The following is a 16560-nucleotide window of genomic DNA, read 5'->3' as shown; positions in this document are numbered from 1 at the left end:
CCAGTAGTTCATCCCTAATTGAACCCAAAATTTGTATCATCCCACCGTATTTATTGTCTTGTAAAAAACTTTAATCTTAGACCTCGATGCATTTTACACACTTTAATAGTTCTAAAAGTGTTTTTTTTCATAAGCTGTGGCAGGCAATGAGATTGTGCCATGCTTTTAGCTAATGGTTTATGTAGACATAATTGAAGCCAGCTAACTGAGAAATTATCAAATTGAACTTGAGGAACGAGTATATATAGAGTCCTTTACTATTCAGAAAGGCAATTGTCGAGTTTCCAGGAGTGTATGAAGGCAGCAGGTGTTAAGATGGCCGCTCTCACCGCCTGCCGTATACGGTCCCGGGCCATCGTGGGCGGCAGAATTTTATAAAATTTAGCTTCAGTTAACCACGAGCTCTCCAGCCATGCAGATTCTTTCCAAGCAACATTCTTATATGTTTCGCGTTTTCTGGAGATCAAGGTCGAACTTTGGCGCTGGAGCGATCTTGGATCTTACAAACCGCTTTTCGAAAACTCGGACCCTTAGCACAAATCGCAACTACCGAGCTCTCTGCGACAAACCGATTGCGCATCGCCAATTTTCGACCACAGCAAAAATGGCGGAGGAAAAGGTCAACGTGGAAACCGTTACCGTCGAGGGGAAGGAGTTTAGGACGGTCACAGAGGGAAAAGCCACTATCTTGGTGCCTCAAGGTGCTAAGATTGGCGAGGATCGTGGGGAAGTTCAGCAGGTCTTCTACAATCCTATTCAGCAATACAACCGTGATCTCTCTGTTCTTGCGATCAAGACATATGGCGAGATGTCTCTGGAGAAGAGAAAAGAGCAGTACGAGTCAAGGATGAACAAGCAGGGCAAGAAGCGCAAGCGAGGCGATGACGAACAGAAGCCTACCGAGGCCGTGAACCCCCCACCACAGGATAAACCGCAAGCGACTGAAGAGGCTGCTAAACCCAACGATGCCGAAGCACAACAACCGAAGAAAGAAATCAAGCCCTCATTCCGTATCCTGGATGCGCTATCGGCGTCTGGGCTGCGAGCACTTCGATACGCCCACGAATTGCCTTTTGTGACATCTGTCAAGGCCAACGATTTGTCCGACACTGCTGCCGAGTCTATCAGGATGAACGCCAAGCATAACGGACTCGAGGACAAGATTATCGTCACCCAAGGTGATGCGCTTGCGCTCATGTATCGAGGCATAGCAGATGACTTGTCCAACAGAGACAAGGGTGGAAACCCGGGCAAGGCCAACAAGTTCGATGTTATCGACCTGGACCCTTATGGTACAGCTGCACCTTTCTTCGACGCTGCCGTGCAATCTATCAGAGACGACGGCGGCCTCCTATGTATCACCTGTACAGATAGTGCGGTGTGGGCAGGTCACAGCTATTGCGAGAAGACGTTTGCGCTTTATGGGGGAATTCCAATCAAGGGAATGCACTCTCACGAAGCTGGTCTTCGACTTGTTCTGAACGCCGTTGCTACCTCGGCTGCCAGATACGGACTGGCTATTGAACCTCTTCTCTCGCTCTCGATCGACTTTTACACCAAATTCTTTATCAAGGTGACCAAATCCCCGCAGTCGGTCAAGTTCCTCGCTTCCAAGACTATGCTGGTCTACAGCTGCGACTCAGGTTGTGGTGCTTGGGAAACACAGCCCATGTTGAGGAGCAAGCCCGCGCCGAATAAGAAGGGCAATGGCGCCTTTTACAAGCACACTATGGCCCAGGGACCATCAGCCGATCGACACTGCGAGCACTGTGGGATGAAGATGCACATTAATGGCCCTATGTATGGTGGTCACATTCATTCGCAAGAGTTTATTGAGAGGCTTCTGGCGCAAATTCCCAAGGCTGACCCCTCTATCTATGGCACGATGCCCAGACTCGAGGGTATGCTGCGAACAGCTCTCGAAGAGTATCTGCCTGGTCCTGAGGTCAAGGAGCCTGTCGATCCCAAGGATGCTCAGCTTGCAACCGTTGACCACTACCCATTCTTCATTATTCCAAGCCGTTTGGCCAATGTGGTGAGCTGCGTGACTCCAAGTGAGGACATGATTCGAGGTGCCTTGATCCATCTTGGCTACCGCACTGCTCGAAGCCACTGCCGACCAGGAAGTATCAAGACTGACGCACCTTGGTCTACAATCTGGTGGATAATAACGGAATGGATTCGCCAGAAGTCACCGATCAAAGAATCGAGTATCAAGAAAAACAGCGCCGCATGGAAGATTCTGACTGATGCTGGAATCATTGGACAAGAGAAGCCTGAGGCTGCAGAGGAGACAGCTAAAGATGGCTCTGCGATGGAGGGCGTGGAACAGCAGACTTCAGAGGCACCTGTCGAGGGTACAGCAGGTGCAACAAACGGCGATGACAAGCCCGTCCCTAGTGAGATGGAATTGCGCAAGACACTCGTCTTTGACGAGAACCTAGCACGTCTTGCACGAAGACGAGGAGAGCAAAAGCTGGTGCGGTACCAGATGAATCCTCGAGAAAACTGGGGACCTCTGGCTAAAGCGAGCCGTCGATGATAATGTACAATCTGACTAAAAGAAAAAGCACAACTTTTGATCATTTACTTCGTCTTACCGGTTAAAGGAGGCGATCCTGTGGGATTTTGAACTGATTGCGCGATGCTGGCGTGCCTATCATCTTTTCGTCAGCAACACAGCCCCACACAGGCCGAGATGAGTTTCACTGAGGGCTTTTGAACTTGGTTTCTTCATCATTCACAAACTCGTCTTTAAACACAATTGCGTATACCGCTCAGCTCCATACTCAAGCCTGGCGACTTTGATTCCTGTCTCTCTAGTTCTGGCCGCATTCTGTTTGCATCTGCGAGTCCTGTTACACGTATTCACGATTGGCCAATAGCGCCAGATTACAATAAAGATACCACATATTCTTTTATTCTCTCTCTTCTTTTCGTCTTGAACTTAATCATTTGCCGCAATGTCTACTACTTTGGAATTGCCTCACTCATCCGAAGTGACAACCGTCGAAAATGTTTCTTTCACTGAAGAGAATCTGACATGGACTCGCACCGGGGCATCCGAGAGTGCTTCACGCCATGAGCTTGTCTTGGTTCATGAAGTGACAAACTCTCAATCGGGCTCCTCGCAATATCTACTATTTATCCTCAAGGAAGACCCAGAGAACAAGGAAATACCATTTCGACTCTCGATACTGAAGACAGACGAAATACCCACTGAGCTTCGAAGTCTCACAGTGGCTGGACTACCCCCTCATCTTAAGCACGGTTCTGCCAACGAGCATGGTGCCACAAGCCAGGTGGACATTATCGTCTCGATCAAATCGGGTGTTGGACTAGCATCAAAAGTCTGGGAAGACGTTCTCCATCCTATTTGGACATATATCGCAGGAGATGATTCTGGCAAATCGACATATCGCCTTATTCACACAGTAAGCCCAGAGACCATCCGAGACTATGCAAAACAGTTATGGACTACATATGAGCGTTCGAAAGCGAGGACTATCGTGCTTTTGAGTGGAGATGGTGGTGTCGTTGATCTACTCAACGGCTCTGACGGGAACCAGGTGCCAGAGAACCCACCTACAGTTGCCCTTCTCCCTCTGGGCACAGGAAACGCCCTCTTCCATTCTACCCACAAGCCACTTTACACTGAGCCTGGTCCAAGCCCACTTGTACTCGGGCTCCGAACATTATTCCAAGGCGTTGGCGCTAATCTTCCCGTCTTCCGGGCATCGTTCTCATCTGGATCCCATATCGTCAAGTTTACGGACAAATCCAAGGAACAATCGTCAACAGCGAACCCAAGTCAGCTCCAGAAGCAGGAGACTTCTGTCACACATCTTCAAGGAGCTATTGTAGCTAGCTACGGCTTTCACGCAAGTCTTGTCCACGAGAGTGACACACCTGAATATCGTGTCCACGGCGATAAGCGGTTCCATATGGTCGCTGAAGGGCTTCTGAAGGAATCTCACCCATATGTTGCAAAAGTGTCTATTCGACGTCGAGGTTCTACTACGTTTGAGGATATTCCTCGTGAGTCACATGCCTATGTGCTCACAGCTCTGGTATCGAATATGGAGCGAAAGTTCGCCATTTCGCCTGCTACTAAACCATTGCAATCACAGCTTAGACTTGTACATTTCGGACCAATTGGTGGGGAGCGGACCATGAGTGTCATGATGAAGGCGTACGACGAGGGTAGTCATGTTGGTATGCAGTGGTCTGATGGAGAAAAGGTTGGCTATGATGAAGTCGATGAAGCCAAAATCTCGGTTCTGGAGAAGGACGAGAGATGGCGGAAGGTGTGCATCGACGGGACTATCGTTGAGATACCTGAAGGTGGAAGTATGGGTATCAAGATGCTTGACCATAGTCTCTTTAAGATTCTGGCAAGCCCTGTTGTTTTAGAGAGCCGTGAATAGGCCTGAACCTAGACTATATACTCAGGAATGCTCTACATGCACCTCAATAAATATCCTCTAGTCTTGAAGCAGCTTCTTGACCCTCTTCTCCATCAGCCGTTCAAACTCATCCACGCCATTCTCCAATGTATCCATCTTACCACCCTTCAACCTGTACACAATTCGTCTTCGCATGACTTCCTCATCGTCAGCATCTTCGTCTGATTCCTCATCCTCATCCACCGCACCCTCAATTACGCCTCGCATAAACCATCGATCGTGACTAACCAAAATCACCGCACCCTCCCAATCTCTCAATGCTTCTCTCAATGCAGTCACGGTCTCGTAATCAAGATGAGTCGTGACTTCATCCAGAACAAGACAATGGGGCCGTCGCCAGAGGAGACGAGCAAGCTCACAACGCACCACTTGTCCTCCTGAGAGTTTACACAGGGGCACGTCAGATGCAATTCGACCTGGAAGACCAAGTTGGCCTAAAAGACCGCGGAGATCTCCTTCTGTGAGCTCACCTTCGACTTCGCGAGTGAGAAGAGCGAGAGCTGTGAGGGCCGGTTCTTCACGACCGAGAGACTGCAGTGCCTCAACGGCATGTTGAGAGTAGTATGCCAGCTTCAACCGGGGATGCGTATTTAGAGTTCCAGATGTAGGTCGAGTCTCACCAACGAGGAGTTTGATGAGTGTCGACTTGCCCGCTCCGTTGAGGCCAAGAATGCCAATACGATCTCCCATGCCAACAGAAAGAGTGATATCCTGGACAACAAATGGTGTCTTAGCTGAATACCGGAACACAACCTTCTCGAGAGAGATCAGAGCGCCAGGGAAGCGCAGGTCAGGTGGTTCAGGAAGATTCACCACGACGGGGCGGTCTTCCGGCGGAATATCGATATCATCACGCGCAGTCAAGTGAAAGCCAGCAAGATCTCGATTGAGCTTGAAACGACCGCCCCTGGCGCTAACTTGCAACCCCCAGCGGTTATCAAGCTTCTTCTGACGAGACTTAGCCTGACGGAGTTTGTTGGTATCGTCATTGGCCTTGCCAGCTTTCATGTTGGCAGCGATGGACTTCTCAATATGCGCTTTTTGCTTATCCTGAGCTTCTTTCATGGTGGTGAGCCATTGTTTGCGCTCACTTTGCGATGCTTCGTAAGTAGGAAAATCGCCATGGAAGTAAGTAAGTTGCTTGTCTTTGAGGATGAGCAGATCGGTGCAAAGAGAGATGAAGTCGCGATCGTGCGATACGAGAATGAGAGTTGGTGGGTTCTCTGTTTCTTCCAAGTTCTGGAGATAGCGTTGCAACCAGATGATTCCTAAGAGGTCGAGAAAGTTGGTAGGCTCATCAAGGATTAGGATGTCAGTTTCCTGAACCAAAGCCGTGGCGAGAGAAGCACGCATGTGCCAACCACCAGACAAACTTGAAATGGGTTTCTGGATAAGAGTTTCAGAAAAGCCCAATCCAGTCAGGATCTTCTTAGCCTTAGACTCAATCTCTGATACACGAGTTGGATCGACCTGTAGTTGAAGATCGGCTAGCATATCGACTGCTTCTTGGGTCTCAGCTTGAAGAGTCTCGGGTGAAATATCCTCATTGGATTGACCCAACCTATGAAGAATTAGGTATAGTAATGAAAGATGGAAGGAATGTTTTACATTTCATTCGACTCAGCTACGACCTTTTCGAAGGCAGTGAGTGCCTTGCGAGCTTGCATTCCGCGAGCACCACTGCGAAGCCGAGCATCTTTATCGAGACGGAAGAGACGCTCTTGGTACTTTCTGTGCTTCAGATGCCTTAATGCTCTGACTGGAGTAAAGGGGTCAGAACCATTTATTCCTTCTGTTAGATCTGCATAAAGAATTAGACAAGTTAGTGGTTGAAATGGTAGATGGAGTACCTCTGATATCCTGTTCGATGGCATGTTTGGCTGTAGCTTTTTCGATGACTTGTTCCAGCACAGATGCTTTGTCGCCATTGTTGGTATCGGGTTTCTCCTCGGACTTTTCATCAGTCAGTCTAGTTTGCTGCAAAATAGCAATCCTAGTCTCTTCTGGGATGCCTGGGATGAGTTTCTCGGCGATGGCTTTGAGTAGTGCTGGGTTATCACTGTTAGCACCTCATCAACAACAATATCATGCAAACTTTCTTACTAGACTTTCCAGTTCCATTACGCCCAACAAGAGCATATCGTTGGCCTTCCTTAAGTCGAAGTTTGGCTCCAGCGAGAATCTCAATGCCCTCGCCCTTTGCCTTTGCTTTTCCCTTGCCAGAAGGTTTGTCGCCTGAAGTCACGGTGATGTTGACTCCATCAATATCAAGCTATCGATGGTAAGTAGAGAATGAGCGATGAATCGGTGACAAACCTCGCGATGATTGGTGATTTGAAAGCGCGTCTGTTTGGAGCTGCAGAGAATAGTCGCTACAGATTCAGAGGCTGCCGACGTCATAACGGAGGTTAAAGAATTGAATAAACCGACAGGACTAGTATACACGATCTAAAATACCAAAGCTGAACGAACTTGAGTTAAAGATGCAAGCGCTGTAAGTCGAAGCTGCCCTGAAAACAAGGCTAGATGATATTGATGAATTGGTCTTATTTATTAATTCTTCAACAATCGGGGGATCTACATGTACAGTGTATAATTTCGATACATTTTTCTTGGCTGAAAACTTTAGTAGTTGCGCTATTCGCATTCCCTATTCGTATGCGACTGTTTGCTCGAATTGTCGCCTCTAGTGCGGTTGAAGTGCCACACCATTTGTGGTGTCACAAGTCAGTGACTCACGCCGAATGACTTGGCTCAACTCGCAATTACATGCACTTCTCCACGCTGAAATTAAAAGGAACATCAATTTTAGAAGAGAAATGGCGCTCTGACTGACTTGATATAATTGTGGTGCATGCTTGAGTCATACTTCCTTGTCCTTCCTTACGTAGTTTGAGTCGCATGAATCTCTATCTCATGAGAACTTGTTATTCTAAAGTTGATATTTACCCTATTATCCTCGGATTACTACAGTGATTAACCACCTTCCTAATTCTGCCTCTCCTTTCTTATCACTTACGGCCAGGGTATTCGCCAAATAAATAACAAACACTCACTTCCCCCTTGGCTCTTTTATTTCTTCTTTTTGCAACTTCACTCGCTATCTCAAAATGAATTCTTCCGAGAATCTGTGCACTTTTTCCGTCGATGCTTCTTTCGGGCCCTTTGTTGGCCCCGAATGTCGCGATGGCTTCGACTTCACTCTCGTCTTTGAACAATCCATTCTTGTGCTGTCTCCAGCCGCTCTTCTTCTCATCCTCGCTCCTGTTCGTCTTTTTCGTCTTCGGAATGTCCCCGTCAAGGTCACTGGCTACCGTCTTCGAACTGTCAAATTGGCGTTGATCGCTCTTTTGGCTGTGCTTCATCTCGTGCTCGTTGTGCTCTGGGCTACGCGCCCTTCCAATTCGCGTCTAGATCGCGTCTCTGTCGCTGCTGCATGTGTATCCTTTGCTTCGAGCTTGATGTCCTGTGTCCTCTCTCGTGCCGAACATGCCAAGTCCCCTCGTCCATCGTCTCTCTTGAGTCTGTTTCTCGCCGTGTCTTTGCTCCTTGATGTCGCGCTCCTTCGCACCCTCTGGTTTGTCCCCATGAGCACGGCCATTCCAGCTGTTTTCACAGCGGCCTTTGCTCTGAAAGCAATTGTTGTCGTTCTTGAAGGGTGGAGCAAAGCTCCGTACCTTGTCGCCGACTCCGGGCCCCACTCTCCCGAGGTCACGGCCGGACTGTACGCCCGAGCCGTCTTCGCGTGGGTGACTCCGTTGCTGCTGACGGGATTTCGAAAGCTTCTACGGCCGATGGATCTGTTTGAGTTGGACGAGGAGATGGGCTCAGCGGCACTGATTGACGGGTTTTGGAAGCATTGGCATAACCAGAAAGGTTTGTCCATTCCCCCCTTCTTAGATAGCTATATAGTATTATACTTTAAACTCTTCTGTGATGTCCATGTACTAAATGCTGGCTTAGCTCCGGCTCGCAAACACCGGCTGATCTCATGTTGCGTCATGACACTGCGATGGTCTATCATCGCTGTTGTTCTTCCTCGCCTGGCGCTTCTGGCATTCACTATATGCCAACCACTCATTCTCAACCGACTGCTGGTGTTTCTCGACGATACTTCTCAGCCTATCAACATTGGTTACGGTATCATCGCAGCCTACGGTCTTGTTTACTCCGGTATTGCGCTTTCGCAAGCCCTTTATTGGCATCGCAATGCTCGGTCTGTCACATCGTTGCGTGGAGTGTTGGTGTCTGCCGTGTTCTCCAAGGCTACCGATCTGAGTATCACAACAACAGACGATTCAGCGGCGGTGACGCTCATGTCCTCTGATGTAAGGACTCTTTTACCAAATCATGTATTGGACTAACTATTTGATAGGTCGATGTTATTGTGAGGGCCGTTAGAGAGATCCACGAGTTCTGGGCAAACATCATACAGCTTGCCATAGCTACTTGGCTACTGAGCACTCACGTAGGCTATGCTACTGTAGGTCCCATTATAGTGTCGCTCGTTGCACTCATTGCCACGGTTCTCGTTTCGCCTCTGGCGCGCAAGTATCAGATGTCTTGGTTAGACAAGACACAGAAACGAGTTGGTCAGTTATAAATATTCTAATCTGTCAAAACTTACTAATGCTGGCCAGGTATCACTTCTGCCATGATTGGACACATCAAGAGCATCAAATGTTCAGGCCTAGCTCAAAACCTGTCTGACACCATCCTCAACCTCCGAGCAGATGAGATCAAAGCCTCGAGACCATTCAGGATCGTCAGCAGTGTCACGTCCGCAATTGCTCAAGTCCCTTTACTCATGTCTCCTGTCGCGGCATTTGCTCTCTTCCAAGGGGTTGCCTCGAATTCCGGCGAGACACTCGATGCCACTAGACTTTTCTCCGCCCTGTCCCTAATCATTCTCCTGGCACAACCACTTTTCTTTATGTTTGAGGTAATTCTTGACATGAGTGCTGCTTTGGGCGCCTTTGAAAGAATCCAAACATTTTTGACTCAAGAGTCTCAAAGAGATTCTCGCCAACAACAATCAGTTGTGGAGTTGAACGCACCTGATCAAGGAAACAGAGACTCTATCGAGCTACGAATGCTGAGAGAACCCTCATTGACATCTGCAGCAAACTCCAGTATGAGCGATGTTGTTATTCAAGTCTCCGACGCCAATATCTCGTGGTCAGAGGATCGTGTCATTCTTCGAAACTTGTCATTTGCCGTGGGCCGCAATCAGCTTGTCCTACTTCTCGGCCCAGTTGCGAGTGGCAAAACCACTCTACTGAAAGCACTTCTTGGAGAAGTTCCCAATATAACTGGATCAATTGATATTCATAGTAAGGGGATTGCCTGGTGCGAGCAAAGTCCTTGGCTCCTGGTATGCCTACCCGATATTTTTACTTGTTTCCAAGCTAACATGCCAGAACCGAACAATTCGTGAAAACATCATCGGCTACTCGCACTTCGACCCTGTTCTATACCAAGCCGTTGTTAAAGCTTGTGATGTAGAGAAGGATTTCAGACAACTTACCCAGGGTGACAGCACCGTTATTGGCAGCAAGGGGCTGGCCCTCAGTGGAGGTCAGAAGCAACGAGTTGTAAGTCAAGACCAAGGGAGTAATCGGCTATATACTAACTAAATAGGCATTGGCCAGAGCTGTCTATTCAAAACCTCGGATTGCTCTCTTCGATGATGTCTTTAGTGGACTGGATGGCCAGACTGCCCGTACTGTGTTCGAGAACCTCTTTGGCGAACGTGGTTTGCTGAGGCAGTGGAATACGACAACTGTTCTTGCGACTCAATCGGGTATAACACTCCAAGTATTTCTCAAACATAGTCGCTAACGGGATCATAGTTGACTTTCTATCGTCTGCTGACCACATCATTTGTCTTAACAAGGATGGAAAAATCTCCGAGCAAAGCACAGTCTCTGATCTCAAAGACACTGATGGCTATGTGCACTCCTTACTGAGAGACAGGGTTCATGGGGGTGAAGCCCCGACGCTTGAAACTGACGATATCAAAGAACAGGCCTCCAAGCTAGCACAAGCGACTCCAAAACAACAAGCCAATGAAGAAGATACACGCAGACAACGTGGGGACTCGACTGTATATCGATACTACTTCAGCAGCACTGGCGGTCTTTTTATGATAGTCCTTCTAGTACTCGAGATCATCTGGGCTTTTCTAGAAAGCTTCCCAAGTTTGTCACCTGGCATCCAGTTACTGTTCGAGATACTGACATAGACTAGCAATTTGGCTGAAATTTTGGACTGATGACAATGCGAATGGAAACGATCAAGCGGGTTACTACCTTGGTATCTATGCCGCTCTTCAGGTTACCGCAGTCATCTGGTTTGCAGTTCTTATATGGTACTCTATACAGATGCTCGTTGCACGTACTGGATACTGACTGTAGCAGGTTTGTCATTGTCCTGGTAGCGGCAAAGTCTGGAATAACTCTGCACAAGAAACTGTTATCTACAGTAATCAGGTAGGTCTATGGATTGACGTAACAATGGACTGTCAACTAATCCTCCTAGGGCACCTTTGTCTCTCTTTACCACGACAGACCTGGGGTCAATCACAACACGGTAAGCTGATATCGCAGAAGTAGTTTCGAAAGCTAACACACGGAGGTTCTCGCAGGATATAGGAATGGTAGACAACCAGCTCCCCCTTGGTCTCGTTGTGACTCTCGCCAGTAAGCCAAGGCCCCGGCTCATCAACTAAATGCTTTACTAATAGAATAGGTTTCTTCGGTGCCATCGCCAAAGCCGGCCTCCTTGCCTCTTCAAACCCCTATATAGCAGCTACATTCCCTCTCCTAGGAGCTGTCTATTTCTATCTTCAACATGGTTATCTCCGTACCTCTCGTCAGCTCCGTCTGCTCGATCTCGAGGAGAAAGCCCCTCTATACACCCAATTCCTCGAAACACTCTCTGGTCTAGCAACAATACGAGCCTTCGGATGGAACGATGCAGTTATTCAGGCCAACCACACTCTCGTAGATCGCTCACAGAGGCCTTTCTATCTCCTCATGATCGTCCAGCGTTGGCTCGTCCTCGTCCTCGACCTGACCACCGCAGCCCTGGCTCTTCTTCTCGTTGGTCTCGCGGTTCGTCTTCGTGGGGAAGTCGATGTAGGTTTAACGGGCGTATCTCTCGTGCAGCTAATCTCGTTAAGTGAGACCGTGAACATGCTTATTCAGTTCTGGACTTCTATCGAGACATCCATCGGTGCTGTAGCTCGCATTAAGCAATTCGCTGAAGAGACTGGCGAGGAGAGCTTACCAGGAGAGACACACCAGCCGCCAGCCCAGTGGCCTGACAAAGGAGCTATTCAGATCCACAACTTGACTGCATCGTATGGTGACGGAGACGGAGAAGTTATTAAAGCTCTTGATGCAGTCAGTTTGGAGATCAAGGGAGGGGAGAAGGTAGGTATTTGCGGTCGCACAGGAAGGTCAGTATTTTCACGCCAATGCCTCTCTCGCTCTGACAGTCTTTTGTTCACAGTGGAAAATCATCTATATTTCTTGCTTTTCTCAGACTACTAGACTCTACGTCTGGCAGTATAATTATCGATGGGATCTCTCTATCTTCTGTTCCTCGAGAAACGATCCGTAGTCGTCTCATCACTCTGACGCAAGACCAGTTCGTACTCCCCGGCACGGTTCGACACAACGTTGATCCGCTTGGTATCTACTCCGACGTGGAAATCAAAGAGGCACTTCGTCTTGTTGAACTATATGATTCGATCGAACGATATGGGGGCTTGGATGCTTCGTTTGATCAAGACACGTTGAGCCATGGGCAGAAGCAGCTCTTCTTCCTGGCACGGACAGTGCTGAGGAAGAACGACGGGAGAATCGTTCTTCTGGATGAAGCAACGAGCAGGCAAGCCGAACAAACGATGCAACTACGAGCTAAGGAACTAATAGAGCCATAGTGTGGACCAAAAGACAGAAGAGACCATCAAGGCCGTCATCGAGAGCGAGTTCAAGGACCACACCGTCGTGTTTATCACCCACCGTCTGGATACGATCATCGATTTCGACCGCGTAATTGTGATGGACAAGGGGTGCGTCGTCGAGCTCGGTGAACCAAAGAGTCTCCTTGCATCAGATGCCAAGTTCAAAGCTCTCTGGGCAACCGGACATCGATCTGGAGAATGATTCACCGACAGACAAATGCTGGGAGACAATGCGGATACTTTTATGAGTTTACTGTCTATATATCATCTAAGCTGTCGCGTTCTACGACAATAAATCTTCCCTTGCCTGCTCTCATGGTTCTAATGTGCCTTTCGACATCCTTGGCCGTTTGAACTCCCTCTCGATAACGCAATCTCTCAGATGGCATTGCATCAGGACCAGGCGTCCACCCTGTATAGAGCCGAAGCTCAGTGATCTTGCCCCAATGATCGGCCCAGTTGACAAAATCATGCCCAGTTTCGGCCATCAGTGCAGGGAACCAAGGGCAGCAACCTGTGAGGTCAAGAAACTCGAGCGCATAGATATTCTTACTCAGCATGCGCAATACGAGTAAAGCCTCACTCCAATCGTGATCAAGTGAATGTGAATAAAGGTTCGTCCCGCCATAGGTATAACGACCTTGCGGGCTCGATACGGTGGCCAGGCGAGACCTCGGTGTTAAGCATGGTTCGGGCCAGTAGGCCAGACTCAAATGCGTGAGCGTGGTAAGCTTGGGAGACAGGGAAAGCAGTTGCTTCCATGATGCGGATGAGGCATGTCCGGGATGCAAGGCGAGTGAAAGGTGGGTGAGGTTGGGCAGCAAAGTTCGGGGAGGGCTTGGAATACTCTCGGAAACGTCCCAGGATTCCTGTAGTTCTGTCGTAGGTTGATCTTCTCTGGCAGGGAATAACAAGTCACTGATCTCTTTCAGTTTAATTGACCGGCATGCGGAGCCCGAAAGATCGAGGTAGTTTACTTCAGGATTCGAAGCTGTTAAACTATCCAACTCCGTCTCATCAAAAGTATCTGGCGGCGGTAGCAGAATGAGCTTCAGATCACTCAACGACAGCCCAGCTTCACTGGCAATTCCAACATAGCGGATCAGAGCTGCCTTCAAATGGTTGGGCACAAAGTACAGATGGTACTGATTGTACACTCTGTGGAAAGCCCACTCGTATGCGAGTTTCTGCAGCACGATGTCTATCAGACTCCCACGCTCCGGGAGATAAGTCCCCGGCAAACAAGTATCTTCCAATCCTCTTGTCTTCAAGCGCGACTGGCTCACGGAGGAGGCCTCATGAGCAGCATCCGATGAATTGCGGGCGACCCAACTCCTAGGCGGAGGAGGGCCAGCAGGGAGTCTCCTGCCATTGCCATCGAATCTCTGACGGGCAAGACGGCGAGGAGCGGGGGCCGGTGTGTCTGGGATCTGGAGTATCTCTCTGATGGCCGGGGGTACACTGGGAGCAGCAGCAGGCAGGGCTGACTGCGAGGTGGAGGAGGGGCTGATCGAGGTACGACGCAGGTTTGCTAGCAACTCATTGACGCTTCGGGAGGGCCTGTCTGCTGCGTATTACTTGTGAGACTTTGGCTACCACGCGGTTTGAAGATATGGGGAAGAAGGAGGGGTGGTTTGAAAGGAAGCGAACCGAGAGGTGGCCGGACGCCGGGCGAATAAGACGAAAGCAGAGGGAGGGGTGTGTGCTTGTGTCAGTCCAGCTGCACAGACATGATTGTACAGCACAGAATAGCAAGCAAGCACTGCAGCACTCACCAGAACTATTCGTCGATGTTGACGCAGTCGGAGAAGCCGTTGAGACTGGCTTGAAGGACTTGATGTTGTTCCTTTTCTTCGGCATGCCCGGGACAAGCAGTGCACTTCTCTCTACTGCTGCTGCTGCGCTGAAGCTGGAGGAGTGAGAAGAGAGAGTCAATCAGTCAATCGAGGTGCGACGACGCTATGAGGGTATTTGTCTATTTGTCTAGGACCGTGTATCAGTCTCAATGAGTCAAGCAAGTACCGTAGACGCCCATCGTCTGCCTAATTCTGAGTCTCGCGTGGCAGTGAGTGAGTGATTGAGTGATTGAGGGAGTGAGGGAGGGAGGTAGAGTGGGAGCCCAGTTTGACCGAGAAATGATGAAGGATCGAAAGAGTCATCATCAATGAATGGGTCCCTCATGAGTCCTCAGGTAACCAACAATTACGTCTGTTTTTCGCCCATGACGGCAGTTCCAGGCTGGTCTTAGTGTCCCCACAGGCGCCAAGCCACTGCCGATGAGCGCTCACAAGTCATCGGACCCCTGTTGCCCTGATAGTGGATGACTGCCCGCTGGACATGAATGAGCTTTCGGTATGGTACCTTCTGGTAGGTAAGTAGAGTACCTAGAAAGACATGAGTTGAGTCGAATATTGATAGACTAGATGATATCGGCAGATTTGTCAGAACCATGACAAACTCGGATGGATCACAAGATTGCCAATATTGATCATTTGATAAACTCCCCAATGGAGTTGCTATAGTAAGGTAGCTATCAAGCAAAGATACGCCCATGCACTCCATGCCTCACTTTCACTTATTCGGTATAAGACAATGGAAATGGATTCGATAATCCATGTAAACCTGAATCACCGCCAAAGCCCAAACAATAACGCATGGTCTCTAATCTTGTTTTTTGCTTGTTTGTACTCAGTAAGCCAGTCCTTTCATGGATCATTCAGGACCAAATGCATATGCAATGAAATGCCATGTAATAACTGCACTCTATTGCCGTGGCTTGTCAAGACAAAAGCCCCACCGGCCGGCGATGATGTGCATTAGGCATGGATGCCCACCTACTCACCTCGACTTACACGACTGCGCTGAGGTGGTCTAGGATTGATACGGACGCTATTACAATGTACCAATCGCCGATCTGAACTGTACTCACCCTTGAAATGGGGTCTATTATTATCTTGCATCAGAATATCCGATACCTCGTCTATTGGTCTCTACCTAGGTAGCTAATGCAATGCAAGTCATGAGCATGTCAGTCAAATTATTTCCCAAAGAATCTGATACAGAAGTTGCCAAGGGTCTCAAATGTGTGCGTACAGGTCGGAGCAAGGATCTTAGATAGACTGTCCGGATACCTGCATGCCTCAAGAGTTGGAGCATCAGCCTGAGAACTGCCGCTACATCATCCTGCAATTTCTGTTGGTCATCTAATCATAGAAACAGTTATCTGTCACCGCTACTTATCTTGGCCATGTTTGCTTACCCCAGAGACTAGTGCTTCAGAAAGCGATGCTACTAAGGTAAGCTCGGCAGTTCTTCGTTGCCCCCTGGGGTTAACGATGGGATATCCATCCTGGATGTAATGGATCAACGGTTCCTGAATCGTTTGAGCGCTCATCGGCAAGGCGCCACCGCGAACTATGGACAGCTGCGTGCCAAGTTTCATCCAGGGAGCTGGAGGGTTGCACAACCTCCTTCGTCACCAAAGTTATATACTCCTGGGCAGGGTTATCAATGGCCATGCTTCAGACTATACCGTCATGCCCCTGTTAAAGAGAGAAATGATTGTTTGTTGGTATTATCACAAAGTGGCAGCTGCCCGTTGCTAGTGATGACCGGTGAGCAACAGCCGAATCATGCTGATTGGAAGTAATCTCATTTCAACCTGGGGTACCGTAAAGTTATCAATTCTGATAGGCACCCCATGATGAATACTCTATCACAACATTCCGAAAGCAAACCATGAAGACATATGAAGCTCTTATCGAGGGCCTGGACCTTGGTCCAGTTTGCCTTGCCAGAATGCTGCAATTTCCCCTGGTTCATGATTAATTGGTTACCAAATTAACATTTATTTGTACTCCCAAGCTTTTCCATGTCTCACAGAAAGACCTTTTCAACGAGACCTTGGCTGTCGGCTCATGCTCGAACTGCGGAAGGCTCAGTCTCAGGATCCCATCGCGGCTCCAGGAGCAGCATCCGGTAGAGGAACACCGCAGAGGGTCCACTTGTTGGTCAAGGCCTCCCTTTTGCTTCAACTCCATACACTTCGAGGTTAGCTCTTGTTGGGTTTGACAAGATGCTCAATTGGGAAACCAGAAGCGAACGAATCTGGCTAATCAGCCC

General features: G+C 48.8%; 5 protein-coding genes across 7 annotated transcripts; 3 read left to right on the top strand and 2 right to left on the bottom strand.

The window, feature by feature from the left end:
• Window positions 1-430: 430 nt before the first annotated feature.
• Window positions 431-7127, bottom strand: FOXG_08361 (uncharacterized protein). Of its 2 annotated transcripts, XM_018387257.1 has the most exons (5): window positions 6783-7127; window positions 6570-6738; window positions 6317-6514; window positions 6075-6267; window positions 431-6027 (listed from the first exon to the last, which is right to left on the bottom strand). In XM_018387257.1, exons 1-5 carry the CDS (start codon window positions 6864-6866, stop codon window positions 4485-4487), a joined length of 2187 nt encoding a protein of 728 aa, XP_018245095.1. In that variant the 5' UTR covers window positions 6867-7127; the 3' UTR covers window positions 431-4484. The 2 variants fall into 2 exon arrangements, with proteins under 2 accessions (XP_018245095.1, XP_018245096.1); XM_018387258.1 differs by having other exon boundaries at window positions 6570-7127.
• FOXG_08363 (uncharacterized protein) lies at window positions 605-2542 on the top strand (the record flags this gene model as incomplete). Its single annotated transcript, XM_018387260.1, has 1 exon — window positions 605-2542. One exon carries the CDS (start codon window positions 605-607, stop codon window positions 2540-2542), a length of 1938 nt encoding a protein of 645 aa, XP_018245098.1.
• Window positions 2964-4427, top strand: FOXG_08362 (uncharacterized protein; the record flags this gene model as incomplete). Its single annotated transcript, XM_018387259.1, has 1 exon — window positions 2964-4427. One exon carries the CDS (start codon window positions 2964-2966, stop codon window positions 4425-4427), a length of 1464 nt encoding a protein of 487 aa, XP_018245097.1.
• A 152-nt stretch (window positions 7128-7279) lies between the features above and the next one.
• Window positions 7280-12802, top strand: FOXG_08360 (uncharacterized protein). Of its 2 annotated transcripts, XM_018387256.1 has the most exons (14): window positions 7288-8342; window positions 8430-8794; window positions 8842-9058; window positions 9107-9840; window positions 9887-10060; window positions 10107-10269; window positions 10319-10666; window positions 10716-10836; window positions 10886-10957; window positions 11007-11057; window positions 11103-11167; window positions 11217-11928; window positions 11982-12362; window positions 12415-12802. In XM_018387256.1, exons 1-14 carry the CDS (start codon window positions 7577-7579, stop codon window positions 12638-12640), a joined length of 4395 nt encoding a protein of 1464 aa, XP_018245094.1. In that variant the 5' UTR covers window positions 7288-7576; the 3' UTR covers window positions 12641-12802. The 2 variants fall into 2 exon arrangements, with proteins under 2 accessions (XP_018245093.1, XP_018245094.1); XM_018387255.1 differs by having other exon boundaries at window positions 7280-8794.
• FOXG_08359 (uncharacterized protein) lies at window positions 12661-14298 on the bottom strand (the record flags this gene model as incomplete). Its single annotated transcript, XM_018387254.1, has 2 exons — window positions 12661-14002; window positions 14214-14298. The coding sequence occupies 2 exons, from the start codon at window positions 14296-14298 to the stop codon at window positions 12696-12698; spliced, it is 1392 nt and encodes a 463-aa protein (XP_018245092.1). The 3' UTR covers window positions 12661-12695.
• Between the last annotated feature and the right edge of the window lie 2262 nt (window positions 14299-16560).

The sequence above is a fragment of the Fusarium oxysporum genome, chromosome 2 (assembly GCF_000149955.1).
Source record: "Fusarium oxysporum f. sp. lycopersici 4287 chromosome 2, whole genome shotgun sequence".
NCBI classification, from domain to species: domain Eukaryota; kingdom Fungi; phylum Ascomycota; class Sordariomycetes; order Hypocreales; family Nectriaceae; genus Fusarium; species Fusarium oxysporum.
Note: the sequence above shows the minus strand (reverse complement) of the source record. Positions and strands in the feature narration are given on the sequence as shown.

Coding starts and splice junctions, on each gene's coding strand:
- FOXG_08360 (XM_018387255.1), top strand. CDS start 7,577: ATGAATTCTTCCGAGAATCTGTGCACTTTTTCCGTCGATGCTTCTTTC. Junction 9,059..9,106: donor CAAGACACAGAAACGAGTTG/GTCAGTTATAAA, acceptor AATGCTGGCCAG/GTATCACTTCTGCCATGATT. Junction 10,270..10,318: donor TGTTCTTGCGACTCAATCGG/GTATAACACTCC, acceptor ACGGGATCATAG/TTGACTTTCTATCGTCTGCT.
- FOXG_08361 (XM_018387257.1), bottom strand. CDS start 6,866: ATGACGTCGGCAGCCTCTGAATCTGTAGCGACTATTCTCTGCAGCTCC. Junction 6,515..6,569: donor TAATGGAACTGGAAAGTCTA/GTAAGAAAGTTT, acceptor GTGATAACCCAG/CACTACTCAAAGCCATCGCC. Junction 6,268..6,316: donor CATCGAACAGGATATCAGAG/GTACTCCATCTA, acceptor TTCTTTATGCAG/ATCTAACAGAAGGAATAAAT.